The sequence below is a fragment of the Hemicordylus capensis genome, chromosome 4 (genome assembly GCF_027244095.1).
Source record: "Hemicordylus capensis ecotype Gifberg chromosome 4, rHemCap1.1.pri, whole genome shotgun sequence".
Taxonomy (NCBI): Eukaryota; Metazoa; Chordata; class Lepidosauria; order Squamata; family Cordylidae; genus Hemicordylus; species Hemicordylus capensis.
This window is the reverse complement of record NC_069660.1, coordinates 206,177,253-206,193,109: the sequence shown is the minus strand read 5'-3', so window position 1 is coordinate 206,193,109 and position 15,857 is coordinate 206,177,253. Positions and strand designations below refer to the sequence as shown.

The 15,857-nt window shown below is 41.0% G+C and overlaps 1 protein-coding gene across 7 annotated transcripts in view; it reads right to left on the bottom strand.

Annotated features, from left to right (window-relative positions):
• Positions 1-15,857, bottom strand: part of EXOC2 (exocyst complex component 2) — a 298,803-nt gene that overhangs the window by 106,680 nt on the left and 176,266 nt on the right. For all 7 annotated transcript variants that reach the window (XM_053243824.1, XM_053243825.1, XM_053243828.1 and 4 more), the window contains 2 exons: positions 5,458-5,571; positions 3,418-3,542 (listed from right to left, as the gene is read on the bottom strand). In XM_053243824.1, coding sequence (XP_053099799.1) covers positions 3,418-3,542; positions 5,458-5,571 — 239 coding nt within the window. The remainder of the gene's footprint in view (positions 1-3,417; positions 3,543-5,457; positions 5,572-15,857) is intronic.

The window sequence follows — 15,857 nt, the reverse complement described above, 5'->3', positions numbered from 1 at the left end:
CCCTACAGCCTTATCCCCCATCCTTACTCCATTATGCTCTGCAACTCCCTATACTGCAGTATGTTTCGGGGCAAGGGTGGATATGAACCTTGGATGCAATATGTGGTTTTTAGATTATAGTAATGGGGGACTCCTGAATATGGATATGCATATAGCACAGGTCTGTAATAAGACCCTATTGAAAATATATACATATATTTTTAAAAGAGAACTTCTACTTTCAGTGAGATCTTTAACAAGTAAGAAGCTTGAGAATGGCAGTGAGAGAATATTATAGGAAAAAATCTTCACTCATCACTTTACTTTATACCAAGGGGTGGGAAGGCTGTTCTGCAGAACTATGCTTTGAAACGGATTTGAGGTGAAAATAAGGAAAGGCAAACTGATCACACAAGTCAGAAATATGCCAGGGTTGGCTTGTTAGGCTTTTTGGTGTGCGATGCAGCACATGAATGACTAAATAAACAACTTTGAATTAAAAGCCATTATCCACATCTATTTGCAGTGCTTAATATCATTCCTGAATATTGTTTTAGATCTGAAACAGAAAATTTAAAAAACTGTGTAAACAGAGATCCACCAATTCTACTGCAACAAAATGTTTACTGGAAAAGAGTTGAGTAGTGAACAATTGCTTTCTAGGTCTCAACACACTAGATATACAAATCAGAGAAGGTGTCCTCTTCTAGTGGAACAGTTTAAGTTGGTGTGAGAGTATGAAAGCTATCAAACGTCTGCAGTTTTCTGGTTAAATAGATGTCATTTTCACTTGCTTTGCTCTTGATTAAAAATTGATACCAAAGGGCAAAGAAAATAGCTTTAGAGATTGAATCTGAGCCCCTATACCTGACCTACAGCAATAAAAGCATTATAACATCTAATTCTTTGGATTTAGTAACTTCCCCTGTGTGATCATCAGATCACTTTTTCTATTTTCCCCTTTTTATTAACTGTTATTATACTGGCACAAACTAGAAATAGTTTCTGGATTATCTCAAATGGACATGCCACTTTCACACAATTCCTCACATGAAACAAGAAGTTCTGGTAAGAACTAATCTGCCCACTTTCACTATATTCTTAACTGATAATTACGAACTTCTGCCTCAAACATTCAAGTGTCTGTCATCTTGAACTAGGGTGGATGACATAATCACAAACTATGCTGTTGAGGTGTCCCTATGTGTTCCTACAACTGTACCAACTTTGGTTCAAATCAGTCCAGGTATTGCGAAGTTGACAGGACATTGTTGAACTGGAAAAGGTGCAGAAGAGGGCAATCAAGATTATCAGGGGCCTAGAGCACCTTTCTTATGAGGCAAGACTACAACACCTGGGGCTTCTTAGTTTAGAAAAAAGACGACTGCAGGGAGACATGATAGAGGTCTATAAAATCATGCATGGTGTGGAGAAAGTGGATAGAGAGAAATTCTTCTCCCTCTCACATCACACTAGAACCAGGGGTCATCCCATGAAACTGATTGCCGGGAAATCTAGGATCAACAAATGGAAGTATTTTTTCATACAACACATAATCAACTTGTGGAATTCTCTGCCACAAGATGTGGTGACAGCCAACAACCTGGATGGCTTTAAGAAGGGTTTGGATAACTTCATGGAGGAGAGGTCTGTCAACGGCTACTAGTCGGAGGGCTGTGGGCCACCTCCAGCCTCCAAGGCAGGATGCCTCTGAGTACCAGTTGCAGAGGAGTAACATCAGGAGAGAGGGCATGCCCTCAACTCCTGCCTGCGGCTTCCAGCAGCATCTAGTGGTCCACTGTGTGAAAGAGGATGCTGGACTAGATGGGCCTTGGGCCTGATCCAGCAGGGCTGTTCTTATGTTCTTATGACAGAGGCACACACAAAGTTGGGTGAACTCATATGCTTACTTTCCTTTTCATCACATTTCCCATTTTCAGCCTACTTTCCTTAAGGAAAGTAGACTAAAAATGGGAGATGAAAAGCAGAGAACAATAATGTTTAATCTGATGTTCCTGTTGCAAGACTAATTATGAAAAGGGGTTCTCCCCACCCTCAAGAAAAATATCTGATAAGAAGAACACAACGGATAAATGAGGAGAACATTGAAGTGTAATTATAATATTGGTATCATAATATTAATTTCATATATACAAGCACAGTGAAAGGCAAAAATGCCCTGTGCTCTTTTTATATTGTCAACATACTGTAAGAGCCCAGAGCTTTTACATACTAATGCTGTAAGTTCCTTCTTAGTGACATTGCAGCACAGCACACTTACTTTCCAATTTCAAATCTCAATACACAAACTAAATATGAGTTAGAAAGGCCTATAAATGCTGTAACACACTGTAAATGTTCTACAAGTACTATCTCACATTTCTGAAATATAGTTCCTAACCAGAGAAGCACACTCATCCTTACAATTCAGCAAAGAGATACGAAAAACATCTATTTACATTAAGCAGCACTTTTCCAGCTCTAGATAGTACTTTTTCTTCAATACCCATGCTACTGGAACTACAGACAACTTCATAGATTATTCAATGAACTCAGGTTGGTCAATAGGATCAGTTCACTTAAGGATTGTTATTACTTTGCAAAGCCCTTGAATTCAGAGACATGGTACAAATTGTGGTGAAAGTTAGGAGAATGACATTTAGTATCATTTGTGGATTTAATTATTAGCAAATACATGCATTTTATGCCAAGATTTGTACATAAATAATACAGGAGGACATCGCTATTTGCAGGTCCATCACTCATGCTTTCACATATCCGCGGTCGGGTAATTAGCACCCGGCCTTGGTATACACAGGGGGAAAGCTGGAAAAAAAGGTAAACCCACGTATCTGTGAGTCGGGGTTGGCCAGAAATTACCTTGGAGGTAATTTCCGGCCACCATTTTGACTGCTGGAGAGATCAGGAGCCATTTAATGGCTCAAAATGGAGGCAAAACAAACAATTTGGGACTGATTTTTGGCCCCATGGACAATGGTGCAGCACAGTAGGGTATGGTAGGGCACCTTGAGGGGCCATTTGGGTGTGATGAGGGGGGAAAGCTACCCCCCCGCCCCGCGGATTCCCATTGCCCTAATGCCCCATTATTTGCGGATTATCTATCCCCCACCTCGACAGAATGGAATCCCCACAAATAACGGGCTTCTCCTGTAGAGATAAATCACAATGGGATAATGTGAGCAATCAAGTCAGAATTAGCCAATATATTTGAGGGGCAAGTCACACAATTTTCCTGAAAAAATCAAAGAGGTCTTTCCCCCCTCCTAATTTACAGCTCATCTGATACTTCTGCCTCCAGTAGTGATCTTAATCACCAAGACTATCAGGATTCACCCTAGCTATTTTAATTTCCTCAGATTATTTTGCAAATCAGTGTAAACAGAAGATCTTCATATACTTTTGCCATTTCTTACTTACCTGACAGGGCATCTTGTGCTTCAAAAAAGGTGCTGAGTCCTCCTTTGACATATGCTAGACTTCCTTCATTCTTCTTGTTGGCTTGTTTCTTCAAATTCATTACTGCCATTTTAAGCTGATCAAAACTAAAAGAGAGAGAGAGAGAGAGAGGCTTCAAAATGAAAACAATCAGGTTATGCATGCTTACTTGGAAGAAAGTCCTGCTATGTTCATTGGGCCTTCCTCCCTAGCAAGTGTCTTCAGGACTGCAACTTTAGAGAGAGAATAAGATGGCCCACTATCACACCATTTTTTATCTGAAGAAAGGTTCTTCATAGAAAAACATTTATCTGGGGCTAGCTTAGTTTATTTTGGTCAATGACCAGTAATTACAACAATACATTACAACATAACATTTTCTCCAGGAATAGAAAATGCCTACTCATACTGAAGACTACTGTAGAATTTGTCAACATGTGATGGAAATTTTAAGTTTCCAGACTACTCAGTGAGAACTCCAACTGCCATGTAAAAAATAGTTATGTGACTCCGCCTCTAGAAGTATTTGGAAGAGGCAAGAAAAAGAGGATTTTTTTTAAAATGAGGAAAGGAAAATATGTTTCTAGAAAAATTTAGAATAGTTTGTTTCCATGCCTATAAAACCAACAGTGCTACACATATTGACTGAAGAGCAGTATATGGTTTATTTACATTTTAAAAAATCATTAGATTATAACAAACATTTGGAAAAGAAAAAAAAGGAGAGATTTCCCTTTCTTAGGGATTAACAAAATCATCTACAGCTGCCATGATACAGCAGACCAAAATGTCATTCATCCACATCATTCGTCTCCTCATTGCTGTTACTAGTCTAAAATAATAACTGGATCTTTGCCTTTTAAAATTTCGGTATTCTACCCTTGTACTTTTGTTTATTCTTGTCATAATGACAAATGTACTTGGTTCAGCAAACATGCCAAGAGGAGGGATATCCAATTTAAATGAGTAAATATGTAACAATGTATGCCAACTATGAATTATGGCTACTGTCTAAGGACTAGATTCCATAAAATGAAAGAAGCAGTTTGCTATCTGAAATATGGGAATTATATTGGTACTGTGGAATAGGAAACTCCATGCTTTCATACAGATGAAACCAGTATGGTTGTTTACTTCTTAAGAGCGTGGGGATTGGGAATGTCATTGGGAATGTCATAAAATCAGCTCATTGGGCATTGAAGTTATTGGGACTTCGGTTACTCAAGACTAACTTGTCTTTCATTTCAGTGGTGCTTAGTCATAACTAATCTAGAAGTTGCCTTCTGTCTTATTTTAGTTACAATGTTAGTGTCATGTTCATAATAAACATTGTCTTGCATTCTTCATTTTGCCTCTTACATTTTGGTAACATTGTGAATTGGTAACTATTGTGAATATGAATACGAATATTTTGGTAACTATTGTGAATATGAAAATCAGCTTCAAATAGTTATTCATTTCTGGCTAACAAAGATACTAAGAGTAACCGATACATTTAGAGTAAGACTAACTAGATAAACAAAAATATACTGGCTAACATACAGACTTAAGGTTGCAGATATTGAATAACATTGCAGGCATGCAACGGGAGAGGGGAAATTTTTGCCAGCCCCACTCCCTTTGCAGTCTTCTGTGCCTTCTGAAAATATGTCCCCAAGGGCTGCAATATACTTTCAGGTGGCACAAAGGGCTGCCAAAGGAAGGAAGGTTTGGGAAAAACCACTCCTCCCCACTGTGTGCCCACATTATGCTATGTTAGTCATGATGTCCACTACTACAAGAGAGTACATTTGTCGGTCCAAACAGTTTCAGGGCAATCAATTTGGATATTTTTGGCACCGTAAGTATCCAAACTGCTATCTGACAAACTGGCTGCAACTCTAAAAACAATTATAAGAGTTAGGGTGTGATCTACACCCTTGGCGTTTGCATTTACAAGCCTCTGGTCTGTAATCACAATCACTATTACTAATCCTCCCTGGACATTATTAAAGCATTAACGTAAATTTCATTTCTACTAACCTTGTTGTTGAATGGTTCTCTATCAAATACCAGGCAGCAGAGAAGTTTTCACTGGTGAAGTCAGCACTCATCCCAGGAAACAGTGCTTCCAACTCTTTCTGAGGAAACTTTCCTCTAAAACAGTAAATAAGAAGTATTTACTGAAACAAAGGCAACGGGGGGAAATGCTCTCTCACAAATGCATACAAAATAACCTGTCCTTCAAACAAAAAATACTAATCATTAAGGCTGCAATCATCGATACAGGTTACATTGTAGAAGAGTATTATTGATTTAAGTGTAATTTACACAGAAATAACTGCAGGCTTGCGGCCTAGGAGCACACACACACACACAAACAAACACAGGATGAATTGATACAATTTTATGGACCTCACCAACACAGAGAATCAGCACAACAAAGCTCTATTATGGTTCTAAAGGTGAACAGAATAAATAAAGAAGAAATTCTGAACAAAAATGCTTTTTACAGGGGTTCTCCAACATGTCCCTATATGCAGTTGGATACAATCCCCATCATGCACGCCGGTCATTATGACTGGGGATAATGGAAGCTGTAGTCCAATAACATCTGGGGACCCAGGTTTGAGAACTCCTGCTGTATTGGATCAGGCCAATCTAGCATTCTGTTTCCAACACTTCTGGGTGCTCTCAAAGAAGACAGGAAGGCAGTGGCACTCCCCTGCTTTTGTCTGCAGCATCCAATATTAAGAACATAAGAACAGCCTTGCTGGATCAGGCCCAAGGCCCATCTAGTCCAGCATCCTCTTTCACACAGTGGACCACCAGATGCCGCTGGAAGCCACAGGCAGGAGTTGAGGGCATGCCCTCTCTCCTGATGTTACTCCTCTGCAACTGGTACTCAGAGGCATCCTGCCTTGGAGGCTGGAGGTGGCCCACAGCCCTCCGACTAGTAGCCGTTGACAGACCTCTCCTCCGTGAAGTTATCCAAACCCTTCTTAAAGCCATCCAGGTTGTTGGCTGTCACCACATCTTGTGGCAGAGAATTCCACAAGTTGATTATGTGTTGTGTGAAAAAATACTTCCATTTGTTGATCCTAGATTTCCCGGCAATCAGTTTCATGGGATGACCCCTGGTTCTAGTGTGATGTGAGAGGGAGAAGAATTTCTCTCTATCCACTTTCTCCACACCATGCATGATTTTATAGACCTCTATCATGTCTCCCTGCAGTAATCTTTTTTCTAAACTAGATAGTCCCAAGTGTTGTAGCCTTGCCTCATAAGAAAGGTGCTCTAGACCCGATAACCTTGATTGCCCTATTCTGTACCTTTTCCAGTTCTACAATGTCCTTTTTTAGATGTGGTGACTAGAATTGTATGCAGTACTCCAGGTGTGGCCACACCACAGTTTTGTATAAAAGCATTATAATATTAGCCGTGTTGTTTTCAATCCCCTTCCTAATGATCCCTAGCATGGAATTGGCCTTTTTCACAGCTGCCGCACATTGAGTCGACACTTTCAACGAGTCACCACAACCCCAAGATCCCTCTCCTGGTCAGTCACAGACAGCTCAGATCCCATCAGCATATACTTGAAGTTGGGGTTCTTTGTCCCAATGTGCATCACTTTACACTTGCCAATACTGAACCGCATTCGCCACTTTGTCACCCACTCACCCAGTTTGGAGAGATCCTTTTGGAGCTCCTCATAATCCATTTTGAATATTCAGAAGTGTACTGCCCTGTAGATGGACCAGAGGAGAGATGGTCCCGTGGTAGCAAGCATGACTTGTCCCCCTAGCTAAGCAGAGTCCACCCTGGTTGCATCTGAATGGGGACCACATGTGAGCATTGTAAGATATTCCCCTCAGGGGATGGAGCCGTTCTAGGAAGAGCAGAAGGTTTCAAGTTCCCTCTCTGGCTTCTCCAAGATAGGGCTGATAGAGATTCCTACCTGCAACCTTGGAAAAGCTGCTGCCAGTCTGTGTAGGCAATACTGAGCTAGATAGACCAATGGTCTGACTCACTATATGGCAGCTTCCTATGTTCAATTTAGTTAAACTGACTGACAGCTGTTGATAGACCTATCCTAAAGAATTTGTCAAATTCTTTTCAAAAGAGACATCTAAGCCAATAGCAGCCACCACATATTGTGGTAACACATTCCATACACTAAATTAGACATTGGGTGAAACACTGCTTCATTCTGTCAGGCCTAAACCTACTATAATTTAGTAAGTTCTATAGTACGATGCAGCTCCTTAATGCAGATTTCATGTTCAATTTACAAACCAAGGCTATGGATCATGATGGATGGATTTTGTGTTTCCCTGTATTAATCACAGTGATCCATAATTACTCTTCCACTTATTACTTTAAATACCCGTTAAGAAATTGTAAAGAAACAGAACCAAGATGTCTTATTTAACATCTACTGTGACCCCTCCCATAACAGAACACCCCACTTCACATTACATGTTTAGAATAGCACATAATTCCTCTGTTGCAGAACTCCTCACTGCAAGGCCCAAGAGCCAGTGGCAGCTCCTATTGACCCTTAGGGTCTCCCAAATTGTTTATTAGGCCTGTTACTTTGGTTAAAAATGAATATTCCATACAGCCCCCCTGCACTGCATAGAGGCATTCCCAACATGCAGTGCTTCACTTTGTCCACTACCAATCGAGTTCCTTGAAGGGAAACAGAGTGCTCTCAAGTACCAGCATCATCTTGGAAGGTGCACACAGAGCACTAGGCTCAACAGGGCTTTGTTCATCTTTAAGCTCAACCCTCCCCAACACTGGGAAAGAGCAGTATTGCACTGAGAAAGACTCAGCACAGAAGGAAAGTGCTCTCATACTGAAGATTTTTTGCCCAAACAAGCCCAGGACCCAAGTTTTATGAAGGAGGGATTGTATGTGTATATGCATTTTCATTTCTTTTTCTTTTTTTCTTTTTTCCTCTTTGAGTATATTATGAAATTTTCATTGTATTACTTATTAGTGGGGGGGACGGGGACCAAAGGGCATGCCAATTGCTCCCGAGTGAATGCAGTCCTTGGGGCAAGAGCAGCTTCTATAGTAAGCTAAGGAATCAAAAGGCCTAACTGAGAGAAAGGTGAATAGTAGAACAGTAAATGGGTGCAGCTTGGAGAACTGTCTATAAAAGGCATAAAAGAGGGATAATCTCCTGAGCTGCTCTGGAGGCAAGGGAGGGGGGAGAAAAGAAAAGGACAGGGAGAGCTTGACTCCTTTCTAGATCTTAGGCAACCAACTGGGTTGGGCCAGAAGGCAGGTCCAATTAATATATGTGAAGTACATCACCTTACTCAGACCTCTGTACAAATGTAAGTTCAACTAGCAGATGTGAGGCAGGCACAATGGATGGGTGCAATCCTAATCTTTCACTGTGCATAGGCTCCATGCAGGCCTGCATAGAAATTTAGGATACAGCAGCTCCCACGTACATACTCTCGTCACATACCATTTCCAAACTTTTGATTAACAGAACTACACCGCTTCCTCTGCTGATTAAGAGATATGCACTATGTCCCCAGGCTGAAGACAGAAATGACATTATTTAGTTTTATTCTGCTGTTTCTTATTCTGTAGCGTACTGAAGAACACAGAGAATACTACTGACAAAATAGGTGTGGAAACAATTTGAAGATGTGCATTAAAAAAACCAACCCACCATCAGTTATGTGGTAACTGTGTATGTGTAAGATCAAATATTGCTTTCAAATTCTTTAAAGAAAGAGAGTGATCTATCCTTCTTCTTTGCATAATGCTGCCTCCCACAGTCACAAGACAGCCCCAAAGACTGCTCTATAAGCTTTGAAAAGCAGTAAGGTATAGTTAAATAATGAAGTCATGATGCTCAACACAAAATCTGAAATAAAATCAGTCCTGGAAGTATTGGGGGAGAAACAGGTTTTAAATATGCAAAACATATTAGCAGCCATCCAGTGCACCACACAGCTATATACTCTCTAATTGCTCTGGACTGTGCAATGTGGAATGCTGTGCAGAAGATTGCAGCCCAAACATACAGAAAACCAAAAGTAACACAGATTTTAAAAATATGCTGAAGCCAAAAATAAAGTGTTTGAGGAAGTGCTTCAAAGCTACGGCTGTAAACCAATTATTCTCAATCTGCATGTTGGAACACAACTGCTAGTGTGCTACAAGAATGGGAAAAGACACTCTAGTGGGCTCAAACTGTTTACTTACAGAGGTGGTGACTCATGGGCTGCATCTCTGCACCACTCATCACTCTGAGCTTGCAGCAGGTGTGATTAGGTCCTTAAATCACTTCCAAGCTAGACACCTAGCTGAATGACTTGCCCTCAGAGGAGGAATGCTCAAAACAGCGACCCATGAGAAAGACACTACACTGAGGACGGGGAGCTTTGAAGCTTCATTCTTTAAACGCAAACCCTTTCAGGTGTGAGGCTGAAGTACTCCTCCAATTTTAATTCTGGGGGAGCGGGAGAAGTGTCTCAGCTATGAGAGGTTTGAGAAACAGAACAGTTAGTTCTACATATGCAACATAAAAACTGAATAGTGTGATTTAGGTGATAATAAACGCAAAGAGCATTATACCTATTTGCTGCAGCCCACAGAATGACACTGGTTCAAAAATAGCTGAAAGGGCATATAACTTATTTCCCAAAATCCTGTCAGTAATAAGGACGGCTTCCTCACTTGCTACAGAGCCATAAAGATGAGAAAGCGAGAGAGCGCGGGGGGGGGGGGGGGAGAATTCTCAGGTTGCTGAATTCTGTGCCAATATCCATTGCTATGCTTTTGCATGCTAATCATGTAATATACATAGCCCTGAAGAAAGATCCTAAAGAAAAATCAATATGAAACTGTAACAGAGCCAGGATCATCGGATAATTTCCATTACTATAAACAAAACTGTATTATAGTAAGTGGCTTGATGATCATAGCTCAACTCGTCAAAATGGACTGGATGACAATATATGAGAGTTGGCTCCACTCACAGAGTGTTATGTTTTCATTACATTCCACTGCCAGATTAATTTCCAGGGACTTGCTTACTGTCTCAAGCACCAAAGCCAGGCTGTAACAGTAACAATAACGAGACTAGAATATCTGTCTTACTTGAGTGGTGAGACTAGCAATACTGGGTGGCAAACATCAGCTGGTAACCAGAAGGGAGACCATGTTGACACCCCTGGAAAATGTCAAGCATCATTATGCATCTAATTTATCATAAAAGCAAAATAAAAGTGTCATGGCAAGAAAAATGTAACTTCAAGTGTTCTTGCTTTTGGCTAGCCCCACTGAAAGTGTACTGAGCGGCAAAGCTCTTCTTACAGTATTGGCCAATTCACAAACCCATGCACATCACCCGATCCTCATAACCTGATTACTTTATGACTTGCAGCTGATTGTGGGAACTAGCTCTATTGGAAACACACTACGAATGAGGCAGTATTATTTTACATACAGCTTTTTACCAAAAAGGTTTTCAAAGCAGTTTACATAACAAAAAAACATGAGAAAATTATTCTCTGTCCTGAAAAAGCTCACAAGCTAGAGAGAAAAGGGGGGGGGGGACCCAAACAAAAACAAGACACACCAGCAGTCACTGGAAAAGACACAACTTGGGGATGAACAGGGATAATTGCTATTCCTCTACCAAAAAGGGGGGAGGGGTGCCTCCATTAAAAAGGTACCTCTCTGTCCAGTTAAAGGGGGCATAACTTGCCCAGTTAGCAGGGGTAACACTTGGGCCACAGAAAAAAGGGATTTAGACATAAAAGTTGTATCTGTGGTGTTTTTTATTCTTGAGAGTTCATTTTCAAAAGCCCTATTCAAACTTTTTTTTAAAAAGTGCTGTACATTTTTGTAGCACCAAAACCAAGTCTGATGTCTAGCTCCAGCATATCATTTACAGTTAATGGCAGTTAATGGCAGTGTTTGTCTGAAGAGGGAAGCACCCTAATGCTTCTGTGATTACCCCAGCCACCATGACGGTTACGGCATTTCCCTCTTTGGACAAATGCTGCTGTAACTGTGAGTGGTGTGGTGGAGGGGGTGGCTTCTGCACACACAAAGGTGGGTGTGACAATTTTAGACTACACCTTTCCTTCTGCAATTGCCTGTAACTTTGAAAAATATATCCCTGAGAGCTGGAGGATCCTCAGAGACACATTTTCATGAGGCATAGGCAGTTGCAGAGGAAGGGGAGATAGTCTATAATTGTCCCACAGAAGTCCTTCCCATGAACAATTCTTAGCCTGGATATTGGCCACTCCGTCCAAAATGACATTAGTCAATATGAAAGCTGTTTATGCAGTTATTAATCTGTAGTGAACACTTCATGTATGAAAGTCACTGCTTTATGCTGCAGTCATCAAAGGATTGATACAGATGTGAAACAAAATCACCTGAGATAACTCCAGAAGTGAAGCAAAAATTAAAAGATTGCTGTTGGTGCAACTGATGAGTCTAAACCAAGGTTGGAACAAGTTTCAAATGGGAGGAAGCATCCACTTCATTTAGGGCTCTTGCCAAGGGTATATGCCAGAACACTGCACAGCAGTCATTTCCTTCAGTACATAGTTTTGTTTGGCAAGCAGTGCAAACACACAGTGAGAATCTTACAATTCATGCTTCTCTTTCTTCTCCTTCCTTTCCAACTTCTAATCATTTTTCTGGTTAAACCATCTTCATCATTTATTTCCATTTTTTAAATGATCTTGGTCTGTGTGAAGAGTATGACCTGTTTGCGGGTTCCAAGCACCACCCTTGCACAGCTTCCATTTTGTTCTCGCTGAACTCATGAGATTGTGGGCTCACCATTGGCTTACATGATCAAGGTGGGGGTAGGGTAACTTTAAGGATGGGGGAGGGTGAACTTACCCCTCCCTCCGCCAGCGATCACTTGAAGACCAGTCCAGCAGGGTGGCAGCATACCTCCCTGCCGTTCCGTCCACTCTTTGGATCAGAAGTAGCTCGCATGAGCACCCTCTCCCGCACTTAAAAGTTATCCCACCCCCGCCTTCGAACCCTTCAAACCGGCTGGTGTTTGAACCTGTTTGGAGGCCTGTAAAAGGGCCTCTGAACAGGTTCATGCACTTCCCTAGCTGAGAACTCCTATCTATGTTGGCTTATCGGATTAGTCTTCAAGCTTATCACCTTCTCGAGAAGGAGTAATTAAGGTATAACAGGCTCATCACTCGAACAGAAGCATTGATTGGCTCGAGGCTTGAGAGGAGTGCTTGTTAAGTCAGAAAAATTTCAGTCACCTATTTAGTTCTTCCTGACCCATAAAGATAAACTTTAACATGCCCATTCACTCCATCCCATACAGGTTTCACCTTTTCACTCCATTGTGTTTTATTCATTTATTGTTCAATTTATATACTGCTTTAAATGCTTGACTAACAAGTAGAAGTTTGCCGGTTCAAATCCCCGCTGGTACTATAGTGGGCAGCAGCAATATAGGTAGATGCTGAAAGGCATTATCTCATAATGCATGGGAGGAGGCAATGGTAAACCCCTCCTGTATTCTACCAAAGACAACCACAGGGCTCTGTGGGTGCCAGGAGTCAAAATCAACTTGACAAGACACTTTACCTTTAGTACTACTACTGAGTAATGTCTACCAGTGCTTTCTAACCCGCAAGTGGCACATGGGTCCCCACTCTGGTACTATGTTTCCCTGCTTGTTCCTGGGGAAGGAAGACCCTCAGCATGGGCTGAGCAACATGTGTCTGACATGCCATTGGAAAGGATCCAGGTATCCTAACAAATCTCTGCTCCAAACTCTTTTGCTCCCTTCCTGCTCTCTTTAAAGTCTAAAGCTTTTCTCTAAGTCTGTCTCTCAGGTCAGCCTTGAGTGGATTTTAAGTAGGATTTCAAGCTAAAACACCTCTTTGTGAGCCCCAATTTAGTATTATTGGCTTTATTAGTCTTATTCATTTTGTTAATATTTTGTTGCTTATCAAGATTTCCTTTCTGTATCCCTAAAACCCTAAATAAATCTGATTGTATTTGACAAACTTTCTGTCAGTCATTTCCAAGACCAAAGCTTTGAACAATGAGCTGTTCACTCTAGATTTGCTGATTCCTCACACTAGCCCAAAAGTTAGCTAGGGGTGGTTTGTCAACACCCCAGAGCAGTCTCATTAACATCTGGTTTCTCTTCTTCTAAACCTGCAGCTTGATTCTCTTCCATTCTTTATCAGAATCTTTTGCTCCTACTATACTTCCTCTTCTGTTACATATTTTAATCTTTCACTCTCTTTGGTTATCAATCCTTCTAGCTATGACTGCTTTTGTTTCTCTTATGCTGAGGAAGCCTACAGTCGATCCTCTTTGCTTTTCTAATATAATCATCCATTTCTCTTCTACCCTTCACTCAGAGAATTCTTGAGTGCCTTGTCTCATGTTGCAATTTTCTATTAATTCACTATTAAATCCCTTTCAATCAGGTTTTTGCTATCATTCCACTCAAACCTTTACTCAGTTTTTAAAATAATTTCTTACTTGCCAAATAAAAGAACCAAAAAAATTATTACAGGATTTGGCATCTTCACTCTGAAACCATTGTTCATTCAACATTTACTTTTTTAAAAAACCTGAAAACTTTCTTAGTACATGAAGCTTAATTTATTTAGAACTAGGCTGCCGATCTAAATAAATTAAGTTTCTGGCACTAAGAAGGAAATCATTTTCCTTCTGCATCTGTACATCCTTCCTTCTCTCTTATTCTGGATATTCAAGTACAGAACACTAGATTCCTCAGACTCTTTCCTATCTTATTTAAACTGAACAACCTGCTTCTCCCAATTTTGAAGTACTAGAAAAAGTCATTTTCTCTCCTCTCCCTCTACTGAAAAAACATTGCACCCATATGGCCCAGTTTCTTCTTTTTATTTTTAAATTCCTCCTAAATTAGGAGCCACTCTTTGGCTCCTTATTATCTTCTCTCTTTTCATTTGCCTTCTTGTATCTGCACTGTCTTGATACTCTTATTGAAACATTTTTTTCTTGCTGTCCCTTTTCTCTGGATTTCACTGTTCCTGAAATCCATACCTCTCCATTTTTGGGAGTGTTTAAACAGCATCTGAAAATGTCTCCCTTTCCCCAAACCATTAACCTATTATCTCTGCCCGTTCTTCCACATCCTGTTGTGTTCCTTTCTTTTTCCTAATGATCTCGGCATCTTAGATTGTAAACACAGGCACAGTAAGTTCATGGTCACAGAATTCTGGTACATGCCTAGCATTTGAGGCACTTTATAAATCATCATCAATGACAACAATAAGTAAAGTGAATGGGCGGCGTCAGAGATAGAGGATGAAACCAACAATAGTATCAGAATACATTTACTGAAACGAGTGATGTTGATGTGTTCACTTTGATGTGATGAACTTCTGAACTAATTATTAACCAGGCCCAAACTCATCTCTAGTTCGAACTCAGTCCCAGACTCAACCAGCTCTACTGACTGCTGCTTCTTCCTCCCTGTTCTTGAAGTTTACTTGGCAACCTTCATGAAGCCCTACACCTGCACTGTAGGTGCCAAGACCCTGGAAAATGACGCTTTGCAGGGCTTCTGGGTCCTTAAGAACCCAAATGTCTTGGGAAACTATATTTCCACAGAATCCTGGTATCCAGGACACTGTTCCCCTGCTGCATTCCATGGCTTAAAGGCTACAGCAGCAACCTACCACATGCTGCTTTCAGACAAGTTTTGAAGCTAAGAGAAGGGCAAATGCAGGGGTTTGTATGGATTCTGAGATCTCCAGGCCTAAGTGTAATCCTTATTATATCATCAGGTGTGTGTTGATCCCTGGAACCTGAAATGGGTCCAACCTTAAAATTAGATAATTTAGGACCAATCCAAACTGAGCCCAAATTAAATCATGTTAGGAGTCTCTTCCAAATCAAGTTCCAAGATACTCTCCCATCACTAATCACGGACCAAAGTTTGAATCCTACCAAATAGTCTAAACTGGAACCTATACATGGAAGTCATTCTCACACAATCAAAAACTGTGTTCTATCCGGGTTTGGGAGTAGTGTATACTCCCACTTTTCAGTTGTGTGGAAGCAAGGGAGGAGGAAAACCTGGGCTGAAGGGACTGTGTGGAAGCAAGGGAGGAGAACAAGCTAACAAGGTTTTCCTCCTCCCTTGCTTCCACACAACTGAAAAATGGGAGTGCACACAGCTCTCAAGCACAAGTAGAACACAGTGAAGCTATTCTCACAACCAGGAGAAATCGGACTAAGGGAGCCTAGCCCGATTTCTCCTGGTTGTCTGCTGCCACGGGAGACGTGCGGTTCCCGGCAGCAAACTACCAAAAGTACCCCTCCCCTTAAACAAGGTTAGCGAACCAACCACTCCACTAAGCCCATCTGGTTGATCGTGTGCTGCACAGCTCCACACAAGGATACCC